The following is a 12,125-nucleotide window of genomic DNA, read 5'->3' as shown; positions in this document are numbered from 1 at the left end:
GTTTGTTAAAAGCTTAAAGATGCAACTAAGACTCCATGCTCTAGAGGGAAATTATGTACAATAATTCAAATCAAATCAGGACTAAATTGTTGAAAAACAACTTATATGTTGTTTCTAAAAAATTGTTGCTTCAAGTAAAAATATGTTGTTTCAAATAGAAATCAGTTCAGTTCAGTTTAGTTCAGTCACTCAGTCCTGTCCAACTCTTTGCAACCCCATGGAATGCATCTCACCAGTCCTCCCTGTCCATCACCAACTCCCGGAGTTTACTCAGACTCATATCCATTGAGTCAGTGATGCCATTCAACCATTTCATCCTCTGTCCTCCCACCTTCAATCTTTCCCAGCATCAGGGTCTTTTCCAATGGGTCAGTTCTTCGCATCAGGTGGCCAAAGTATTGGAGTTTCAGCTTCAGCATCAGTCCTTCCAATGAATATTCAGGACTGATTTCCTTTAGGATTGACTGGTTGGATCTCCTTGCTGTCCAAGGGACTCTCAAGCTTCTTCTCCAACACCACAGTTCAAGAGCATCAATTCTTTAGTGCTCAGCTTTCTTTATAGTCCAGCTCTCACATCCATACATGACTACTGGAAAAACCATAGCTTTAACTAGACAGACCTTTGTTGGCAAATTAATGTCTCTGCTTTTTAATATCCTGTCTAGATTGGTCATAACTTTTCTTCCAAGGAACAAGCATCTTTTAATTTCATGGCTGCAGTCACCATCATCAGCGAGCCCCCAAAAATAAAGTCTGACACTGTTTCCATTGTTTCCCCATCTATTTGCCATGAAGTGATGGGACCAGATGCCATTATCTTAGTTTTCTGAATGTTGAGCTTTAATCCAACTTTTTCCACTCTCCTCTTTCACTTACATCAAGAGGCTCTTTAATTGTTCTCTTTCTGCCATAAGGGTGATACCATCTGAATATCTGAGGTTATTGATATTTCTCCCAGCAATCTTGATTCCAGCTTGTGCTTCATCCAGTCCAGCATTTCTCATGATGTACTCTGCATGTAAGTTAAATAAGCAGGGTGACAATATACAGCCTTGATGTACTCCTTTTCTGATTTGGAACCAGTTTGTTGATCCATGTCCAATTCTAACTGTTGTTTCTTGATCTGCATACAGATTTCTCAGGAGACAGGTCAGGTGATCTGGTATTTCCATCTCTTTCAGAATTTTCCACAGTTTATTGTGATCCACACAGTCAAAGGCTTTGGCATAGTCAATAAAGCAGAAGTAGATGTTTTTCTGGAACTCTTTTGATTTTTCGATGATCCAATGGATGTTGGCAATTTGATCTCTTGTTCCTCTGCCTTTTCTAAATCCAGCTTGAACATCTGAAAGTTCACAGTTCATGTACTGTTGAAGGCTGGCTTGGAGAATTTTGAGTATTACTTTGTTAGCATATGAGATGAGTGCAATTGTGCAGTAGCTTGAGCATTCTTTGGCATTGCCTTTCTTTGGGATTGGAATGAAAACGAACCTTTTCCAGTCCTGTGGCCACTGCTGAGTTTTCCAAATTTGCTGGCATATTGAATGCAGCACTTTCACAGCATCATCTTTTAGGATTTGAAATAGCTCAACTGGAATTCCATCACCTCCCCTAGCTTTGTTCATAGTGATGCTTCTGAAGGCTCATCTGACTTCGCATTCCAGGATGTCTGTCTCTAGGTGAGTGATCACACCATCATGATTATCTTTTTTGTCATGATAGGTCATGTCATGTCATGTCATGAAAAAGGTCATGAAGATCTTTTTGTATAGTTCTTCTGTATATTCTTGCCACCTCTTCTCAATATCTTCTGCTTCTGTTAGGTTCATACCATTTCTATCCTTTATCGAGCCCATCTTTGCATGAAATGTTCCCTTGGTATCTCTAATTTTCTTGAAGAGATCTCTAGCCTTTCCCATTCTATTGTTTTCCTCTAGAAATAGAACAGACAAAAAAAAATGTATCTGTACATAGATGGACACTAAAATTCAGTAGAGGCAATACATGTTGTGAAAAAAAGTGCCAGTGTAATCTCTAGGCCCAAGTATGCATGCATGCTAAATCTTCCAGTCATGTCTGATTCCATGTGACCCTAGAACTGTAGGCCACCAGGTTTCTCTGTCCATGGGATTCTCCAGGCAAAAGTACTGGAGTGGGTTGCCCTGCCCTCCTCAAGGGGACCTTCCCAACCCAGGGATCGAACCTGAGTCTCTTATGTCTCCTGCATTGGCAGGTGGGTTCTTTACCACTAGTGCCACCTGGGAAGCCCCCTACGGTCAAGTATCTGGCTCCAAATCCTGACTCCTACACTTAAAATATGTGTGGTCCTGGGCAAGTCATTTATTTAACCTCCCTGTTCCCCAATTTCCTCATTTGTGAAAATGAGATAGAGTACCTACTTTCTAGAGACACTAAGAATTAGATAATACATCTAAAGTCCCCTAAACAAAGCTGTTTTAGCTATTTTATTGTGTATCAAATACACGTAAGACTAAATTCATAAGTACCACAGGCAATTAATTTCATGCAATATTGCCCTTTTGGCATGTTTCCACTCCCGAGTCCTTTCCAGCACTCCCAGGAATATTTGAAATATGCAACAGACATGTTCTGCTTAATCCATTTCCTGGCACTGTTACTGCAAACTCCCCAGAAAAGAACATCTCATTAATAGGAAGTAACAGGCATTAAATGCATAATTGACATGTGGAAATTGAAACTCTGCACCTTCCCCACATCCAGCCTGTGGAAAACTCTTGCCTCATTCATGGTGGCTAGAGATGTCAGAAGCATTTGGGTCTGGTGCCTGGCTGACTTCTGTTTCTTGCTGCCTAAGGCAGCCTCTTTGTCTTTTCTTATGTCCACAGACTCTGTTCACAGCATTACCTCCAAGCAACTCTGCCATCTACAGTAGATCCTCAGCTCCAAGCGGAGGATTACCTTAGCTTTCTGGGTAATTTTGAAATCTGACACTCAGACTTCTCATTTGCAATGGAGGACGAGGAAAAGGGAGTGGAAAACATGATTCTTTTTCATTATCTGTATCTCCTCAGGGACTGCTGGAGTCCCCTTCTCTGCAATTTGCATCGAACTTGTCAGAATCATTTCAGCTATCTCTTACAGCCTCTCGTTCCAGGCAGTGAGCACACCCTCCCCCCAACATGGTCTGTGGTCTTTCTGTTTCACATTGTGGCCCTGTCAGCAACAAACTGCAGGCTAATCAGGTCATAGCTGGTCTATGTCGTGTTATGTATATTTTTTTCCTACGTGTTGCGTATATTTTTTCCTATAATTATTTTTAACATAAATGTTTAACCAGAGAGGAACACAAGAAGATATAGCAGCAAAGACACCATCTCACAATAACAAAGCATTTGTTCTCCGGCCGTAATAGAAACAGGAAGCTGCCAGTGATCCCATTTCCAACTGTGATATGACTCCTATTCACATCTCTCTTGCCTAAATTCAGAACCAAATGTGTCTTTTACTCAAGGTATCCTTTTTTTTTTTTTGGCAGATTCCCTTCTGAAATCCCTTATTTTGAGAAGGAGCTAAGACAACATGCCCTCATGGTTTATTGGGCCTATATTTCCTATGCTACCTCCCTACAACCCAACACCCACTTGTAACCTTTCAAACACAGTGAGTGTTTGGGGGCCCACTGATGTCACGTCTCTTCTGAATGGTCTAGTGGAGTATTGAAACTCAAAGGTATAAAATTGCCCTGTGAAAACTTTTTAGTGTTAAATTCACTCAACTCACTAGTCACTTTACACTCTAACGCTCAGGAAAGCATACTAACTACAACTCAAACACTGTAGAGGCTAACAATATAACACGTTCATTTCTTCTAGTTAGACACCACGTCTGACATTCAGTATCTACCACCTCGCATTCATAAATGGCTCAGAGCCACATGTCAGTAATCACAGCACTAATGATGCTTCCACCTATCACCTATCAGGAGTCCAGTTTTTGTTTATTACTCTATATTATGTTCCCAGATAGATACACAAAGTTCTGGAGAAAAGCAGACTGGCTATTTCTATTTGCTTGATTTCTGAGGTTGCCTGATATTCTAAGAAAATGTGTTGATGTGTAACTCCCAGGTTTTCCCCACTGTGAATCATCCCATGATCCTAGAATTAGGTCTCTTGGCTCAAAAATTTTCTCTCTTTTTTTTTCCTGCAAGAGTATCTGTGCAAATATCTTTATCTGGAACAACTTTACATTCCTCCTCTCTGTTCCATATTGATTGAATAAATACAGTAATGGATAAATGAATGAATTACTAACACATGGGTTTGAGGAAAGGCCTGGAGAAATTTGGGGGCCATGGCATGAATAGATATTGCTTCTTTTTCACTTAAAGCAGAAGAAAAAAGTAGATATTGCAAAAACTATATATATATAGTCTCCTATATACAGTTCAGTTCAGTATACAGACTACATATATATATAGAGAGAGAGAGACACACACACAGTCCTTAGTTTATTCAGCACGTGATTTCGTGTAAATTTTGGTCTGTCCTTCACTCCACTGGATTTCCAATATACCTCCTCTTTTCTCTTTTCCTCTCACCTCAAAATATACAAATCATAAACCATATATACAATAACACATACCACAAACAAGATTGTTTTGAAATTATTCAAATTCAACAGGAAAAAAATTGAAGAAAGAAAGGGAAATGTAAGGCTAGGAGGAAAATTATAACTATACCTCTGACCTGGTATAAAGTCAATGGAGCTGTAAGTGGGCTCATTATAAAAATTGTACCCAGCACAGGACACAGGAAAACTGTGTTACAGTGCCCCCTGTTCATATATATGAGACTTAAAATGTGAGAAATGTTAAAGAACTACAGATTGGCTTAGAAGGTGTTTGTGTGTTTTAATGGCTGGGGACATGTATCATCAATTTTTGCTGTGAGAGAAATTATCTCAACTTATAATGTTTTAAACAACAGTGAGTTGCTTATGAATCTATGGGTCAGCTGTGCAGTTTTGTGCAGTCTGGGCCAAACTTGGCTGATCGTGGCCACACTTGCTCCTTTGCCTACAGCCAGCTTGGGAGGAAGGAGGGAGAAACAGAGAGCTGGCTGGTCTAGGATGGCCTCAGCTGGTCAACCAGGGAGTCTGGGGACTCTCTCTGATGGTCTGTTGTCACCCAGCAGACCAGTCTGGACTGGTTCCACTGGAGCAGCAGGGTTCTTAGAGAGGCAATGGAAGTTTGCAAGGCTTTGAACCGCCACCTGCCACTTCTGCCACTTTCTATTGGCCAGGACAAGTCATGAGACCAGGCCAAATTCAAGGGGAAGAGAAAACAGACTTTCCCCTTGAACCCTCCTTGACAAGGATGAGCTGTGAAGTTACATTACAGAGGGATATGGATGAAAGGAAGAACAAATGATTAGGACAAATGAAACAGGATCACCCTAGTAAGTCCTAGTGTTTTTGTTCTTGTCCACGTAACTGAATCAACATTTATCTCTCCCTTTTCCCCTTCCACTGCAGGTCCTCCCCTTCTCCTTCCTGTTAGTAAGAGTCCAAGAATAAAGTCTTGATTCAGTTACATGGATGAGAACAAGGATACAAGGACTTAATAGAGTGTTTCTGTTTTATTTTGCCCTTTGGTAGATTGCAAAAGCAATCATAATCCTCCTCCTTCGCTTCCTTCAACAAGGTTGGAAGAAATCAGCAGTCATGTGCTTAAGGCTCTAATCTATTCTTGTAACAAGAAACTCTTCTCACTGCATCTGGCTGTCAGTGAATTTCAAAAACCAGACCCCTTCCTCCTGAACCTAGCCATCAATAGCTCTTTTGCTGTCTACAGCCATCTCAGGGATCGTGGTAGTTGGTTTAAGAGGAGCCTGAAAGAGGATTGCAAATATATTTCTCTTTGACTTTCATTATCCCAGCAAGAATTTGAGGATTTCTTGGGTATTTTTTTTTTTATTAAGCTTCAAATCTCAGCTGTCATTCACAACTCACAAAGTCATCTCTATAATGGGACACTTTTTGCTGAAACCTGCAGCTCATATGCTTTTATTCTCCTCAAACTCAACTAGTAAACATCAGGGTTGTCCTATGGGACTAAGGATGAATCATATTAGAGTGTCTACTAGCAGGACCATGCTTAGAGTCCAACAGCTGAATAAACAGAATTTCACATCTACCAAAGCATCATCTTCATAGCCATAGACTGTTTCAAAGCAGTGTGGCTTTCTGAGCTTCACTGGCAGGAAGAGAATAGAAAAGCATCTAAGGTTCTTCATAAAAGAACATGTTATACCCTGGTTCATCAGCCCCCCAGGTGATACACCCATTCATGCATCAGGGCGGCATGAGACTTGTTGAGAAGCTGAACTTCAGTTGAAAAGAACTCCTTTTGTCCCCCTGATGCTCCAGCAGGTAGTCTGTCCATGGCTTTTTGACTCCAGCTCTGTCTGCATATCCAGCTCTGTATTATTCACAAGGAAGTGGCTGAAAGATGGGCAGAGCTAAAGCAAATCTAAAGAAGTTCAATCTAAAGTGTCTCTTGGTTTCCTAGGTCCAGTGTGGGGCCCCGTCACCTCACCGTGTGGAATACTTCCAATCTGAGTCATGACAATCGACGAAAGTACATCTTTAATGATGAGGGTGGACCAAACCAACCGGGCGTCCGGACCCACCAGGACATTCCTCTCCCGCCGAGGAGAAGAGAGCTCCCTGCCTCGCTGACCACCAATGGGAAAGCAGACTCCCACAGCGGGGCTCGGAACTCAGTGATGCAAGAGCTCTCAGAGCTGGAGAGGCAGATTCAGGTGATCCGCCAGGAGCTGCAGCTGGCCATGAGCAGGAAAACGGAGCTGGAAGAGTATCAAAGGACAAATCGAACTTGTGAGCCCTGAGTGGCCATGCTGCTCCCCTCTCTCACTTCCTGGCCTTCCTCTGAGCCCTTGAGTCACTTTGTAATGCTCTTTTGTTACTACTGACCAAGGTCGGGGGAAGCTGAGGTTTGGGTCTTCTTAGAGGTCAAGTGTGCTCTCCCTCCACCTGCAAAGCAGTGGCCAGTCTTCTCAAGCTCATTCCTAGGTCTCCTGGGTAGGTGTGTTTTTCAGAGCAGGAATCTTAGTCAGGAGTAAACGCCATGTGAGGGATCTGTGAAAAACCAGACAACTCCAGCTCCTGTTAACCTTTCCACCAGGTGCCACATTACTAATTCTGGTTTTTAGCCCTTTCTGTGCACTATCAACTATAAGAGATAAAAGTGTTAACCATATCTGTGTCTTCTTGGGTTGTTGGTTTTAATCTTAGTATATGAAAGTGAAAGCCGTTCAGTCGTGTCCCACTCTTTGCAACCTCATGGACTATACAGTCCATGGTATTCTCTAGGCCAGAATACTGGAGTGGGTAGCCTTTCCCCTCTCCAAATCTTAGTATAGAGCAGGGTTATTCGGGGCTGTGACTTTTGCTACAGATCCCCAGTCTAGATGTGTCCCCACAGTCTGAATGGGGAGCCAGGGAAGAGCTAGAGACACTTGGGATGGGGAGGTAGGTACTTAGAAAAGTCAGCTGAACTCATTCATATCACAGCAGGCTGAGGACTGATTGGATCAGGCAAAAGCCGTGGTTTTAAAAGGGTTCTGGGTTTCTGACACCATCCTAACATTGGGTAGGAACATGTTTACATGCCACCATGAAAGGGGACTGAGATGCAGTGAGCAGGAAGAGGACGGACAGAAGAGGCATTAAAATGTACACCATGCTTTTTGAACAGAAAAAAAAAAAAAAGAAAGTTTGCTAAGGAATGAATAGGGCTTTACTTCTAGCTAAGCATCTATGCTATAGTGTGTGCCTTTTATAAAGCAAAAAGAGAAAAGCAAGGCAAGGATGTGACCTTAGGATGAGACTGGGATATTCCTGCTGCCTGCACAGGACATGTGAGCTGGTACTGGGGGTTAATGAAGATGTTCTGCAAGCCATGTACTAGGCTATTCTCAGATCGGCAGTCGCCTATGTCTTAGCTGTAGGACTCCCACAGATGAACCTCAAGCCTGTGTACATCACAAGCTTAAGCATTCAGGAATGTGCCCTGTGCTTCTCATATCTGTATGGATCCCTACCAAGTCAGTCTTGCAGCCTCATACCCCCTCATCTGTAAGAAACTGTGAACAGGCATTGGTCCCTCTGATTCTCCCCCAAACCCTATCTAATGGTTGATATGAGTAAGTGGTTTCCCCTGTGCCTAGGCGTCCCTTTCCCAGTGTACAAAGGCTTGGACATGCAAAACAGGAAAGCAGTGTGGACACTACAGAACAACAATTCTCGATCCCCTCGCACCTCATTAGGGTGCTGACTGCCAGGGCTCCTCCCCAAAGGATGGTGTGGGAAAGGGGGTGGATGTGGGCTCAGAAACCTCCTGTTACTGACACCCCCACGTGACTGACATATGGTCTAAAAATGACTCTTTAAGAAACACCATTCTAGAAGTTTGGCTGTCCCAAGAATGGGGAGAATTGAGAAGAAACTTTTATGAGCTTTTCTCAAACGTCTTCAGCACACACCTGCTGATTCACTGTCCATACAGCCATTCTCACCCCAGGGCACTGTGTCAGACTAGACTTCCTTGTCTATCAATTACTAGCTTTTTCTCAGTTGCTTATCATCTTTGCTCCATCCCAATCAATTTGAAGCCTACAATGACTTAGCACTGTGCCAAGCACTATGTTCTGTAAGTTGCAGATCATTGCAAAAGCTCCTTATATGCAAAATTTCTTCCCCTACTTTTGGATGCAATCCCTGAATTCCCACCAAGAGCTGCCCAGTGCCCCAGGGAAAGATAACACTTCAAGCTGCAAGTAAGATAACACTTGAGCAATTAGTTAGTTGCCTGAGCAACCCCTGGGGTGGATACAGGCTTACAGATTCAGATGAGGGAGGGTTCTTCTAATGTTAGACTTCATCAGCCTCACAGATGAAACCATTCAACAATGAGGGGACAGTGAGCCCTGGAAACAGAAAGGACAACTCTGTTTTGAAATGCCCATCCTCCCATGTTCCCACCCCAGACCCAGAAGCAGGTTCGCAGCTGCCTTTGGAAGACTATGCCCCTTAGCGATCCAATCCCGCGTGCAACAGCTAAGGATGCTCTCGAGACTCTGCCACCATGCTCTGCACTGCTAACCTCTGCACAGCCCAGAAGGCTGACGTACAGGTGTACCTCAACTCACGTAACAGCCATGCTCCTAATGTTGTACGTGGACACTTTTATAACTCAGCTCAGATTCTGACTACTTGAGAAACTGGCTACTTAAAGGAACCCAGAGGTGAATTCTTTTGTAAAGAATCCTTTTGTAACGCAATTAATTATCCCTTAATGTATCTGTTTTGTAAGTTTGGATTTTTGTATATCAGGTTTACCTTAAGCTTCTCTCCTGAGGCATTCTGAGCAGTGGTGATAACATGCCAGACCACCCTGCCCATCCACAAAGTAGATGATCAGGGCATGGCTTCTCAAATATCTCCTGATGAACTATGTAGCCGAAACTGCAGCCAGGATGCAGCCAGAAGCTGCAGGGACTGAAAGCAGGCTTACTGTTGTCAGCATTGCTTGAATTGCCTCCATGTTCTGGACAAAGAAAAACAAAGAATAGTTGCTTGTGGTGAAATGAAGCAGTCTTCTTGTTAAGTAGCAATGATTATTTTTATCAGTAGTAATTCTAACAGTGTTTTGCAATTTGTGAAAGTGTGTTGTATTTTGTAAAAAGATTTCATGAAATGGTGGGTCCTCTGAAAACCTTCCTTCCTTGTTCTGCTCCACCTCTATTCTCTCAGCTCCCCTCAGGCTCAAGAAACACAAAGATGAGAAGTTTTCAGGTGGAGGGTAGTTTTCTGGTGAAGAAAGAAGCAGGGGATTCTAACTTGCCTCCTACTGTGGGTCCTGTTTCATGAGGTCCGGTCTATTTTTTCCAAGGTCTGATGTTGGGAAACCAGGAACATGAGGCCCACTGTCACACACCCGACCCTGTTTACAAGGGGGAATTCCTGGCTCAGGAAGCATATAATGAATAGGACTGGGTGTGCTGGGACAGACAGGGCTACTGGTTCATGTAAATAATGAAAACAAGAGCTCTAGAGTTTGGATGCCCAAGGTGGAGGAGCAGGGGGATGCCTCCAACAATTGAAGACATCTTGAAAGAAATGTCTGGGCCAGACAAGTGAGGCAGCCACAGGGACCAAATCAGGTGAAGTCTTTAACATGCCTAGGGGTGACTCTCCATTATCCACGGATCTTGTTGCACAAACCTTATTCGGGAGTTGCTGCTTCCATGCCCACCAGAAAAGTGGTAAGTGGAGCAGCTGCCAAGCAGGACAGAGCTATGCCATCTGGGCAACAGATTTCTCAGTGCTGATGCTGGGTCTGTTAGAGCCTTGGGGCTAGTGAGCCCTTCCTTGGTATGGATAAAGACTGAAGGGGAAAAAAATGACAGAGCCTCTCTTCCTCCCCACTCATATTTTTGATAGGCAAACCAGAAAATTCATCCAGTCCTCAGAAGGGACTGCTTTCCAGTCATCAAAACCACTTCACTCTGCAGCATTTGGTTATTCTTCACCCACCCATGTCCATCTAATCCAGGATGCCCCTATTCTTTTAGTTCCTGTTTTCTGAAAATAACGTACCTATAAGTATTTTCTTAAGGTTTGTAAAGAGTGTTTGCATTGTGTCTTCACTTTAATGTGTGTGCAATCGCTCCGCTCCAGGAAGGACTGAAATGCTGTCTTGTGAGCATGAAGTGAACAGGCTGTTTTGCCCCAGCCACTTTTCTTGTACAATCACGTGGATGGACTAGATGTCCTCAGGTCTTTTCCATCTTCAGTTTCTATGACTGTGGAATAAATGTTCAGATAGAAACTTCACTTCCAGATGTACTGCTGGCATTGTCTTTGGGGACTCAAATGTTGATGTGGTACCAGCCCCTTTCCTAACAGGAGACCCAGTGATGCTGTGACTCCTGCCTGTCTCTGGTGTAGTTCCAAGTGGCACAAAACATGATGCACAAACTCAGAGCCCTGGTACCATGAAGTTAAACTGAAACAGCTTTGTCGGAGAGTCACATCCTAGAGAAAGCCACCATACTAAGAGAGCTCTGAAAAACTGCCTGACCACTCTCATTTACTAATTTAACATTTGCTAAACAACTTACATTTATGTGCCAGGTGCTAGAGACACAATTGTAAGATGGGCATGGTCTCTAACCTCAGAGGCCCTCTCATTTGCCCTTTTCACAACCTGTAAATTGATATTATAATAGTTGACATTTATTGAGCACCTATTTAAGAAACTCTGATCTCATTTAATCTTCATTAAAACCTCAAGAGATTGGTACTCTAGAGTAGGTAAACTAGACTTCTAGTCTATAAATGGAAAGACGAAGAGGGAATTATATGAGTTGCCACAGCTAATAAAAGTAGGGTGAGATTCATACGCAGGCAGTGCAATTCTAGGGCAACCATACTATAGTGTCAGAATATTGACCATCACCTGCAACTTCCTCATCTTCTAACACCCCTCCCCCAGTCTTCCTGCCATGCAGCCACCTGCCCATGCATCAGCCTGGGTCCCAGCTCCACAGAAAGCTATTGTGGTACCTGCACTGCCATGGTCCAGTGAACTCAACCCAATAGCCCTTGAGTCTCACAGAAATACTGTTTCAGGGATTTCTTTTTGTTTTTCTAGTCCAACCAAGAACTGGTGCAAATTCAGTTGCAGATCACTCAGCAATTCTGCAGTTTCAGGTATTTTGCAATTTGCTGCTGGCAAACTTGCCATCATGTGTCTGCTAACTGGGTAGAGGCATTCTTGACACACTATCTTTTGTGTTTGAATCACTACGTCATGTCCAACTCTTTGCAACCCCATGGACTATAGCCTGCCAGGTTCCTGTCCATGAGATTTCTCAAACAAGAATACTAGAGTGGGTTGCCATTTCCTTCTCCAGGGGATCCTCCCAACCCAGGGATCGAACCTGGGTCTCCTGCCTTGCAGGTGAAATTATTTTTTACCAACTGAGCTACCTAAATCAAATCTTATAAAAAAAATATAGACCTACTATAACCTAGTTCAACCACCAACTTACCCA

General features: G+C 43.1%; 1 protein-coding gene across 1 annotated transcript in view; it reads left to right on the top strand.

Annotated features, from left to right (window-relative positions):
• The window catches only part of GRIN3A (glutamate ionotropic receptor NMDA type subunit 3A), a 215,867-nt gene extending 208,887 nt beyond the window's left edge, over positions 1-6,980 (top strand). The window contains exon 9 of the mRNA XM_088838214.1: positions 6,554-6,980. Within this exon, the coding sequence (XP_088694340.1) occupies positions 6,554-6,893 (340 nt within the window). The 3' untranslated portion in view covers positions 6,894-6,980. The remainder of the gene's footprint in view (positions 1-6,553) is intronic.
• The last annotated feature ends 5,145 nt before the right edge of the window (positions 6,981-12,125 follow it).

This window comes from Moschus berezovskii, chromosome 7 (genome assembly GCF_049115385.1).
Source record: "Moschus berezovskii isolate FMDL1 chromosome 7, NW_MosBer_1.0, whole genome shotgun sequence".
Classification (NCBI taxonomy): Eukaryota; Metazoa; Chordata; class Mammalia; order Artiodactyla; family Moschidae; genus Moschus; species Moschus berezovskii.
Note: the sequence above shows the minus strand (reverse complement) of the source record. Positions and strands in the feature narration are given on the sequence as shown.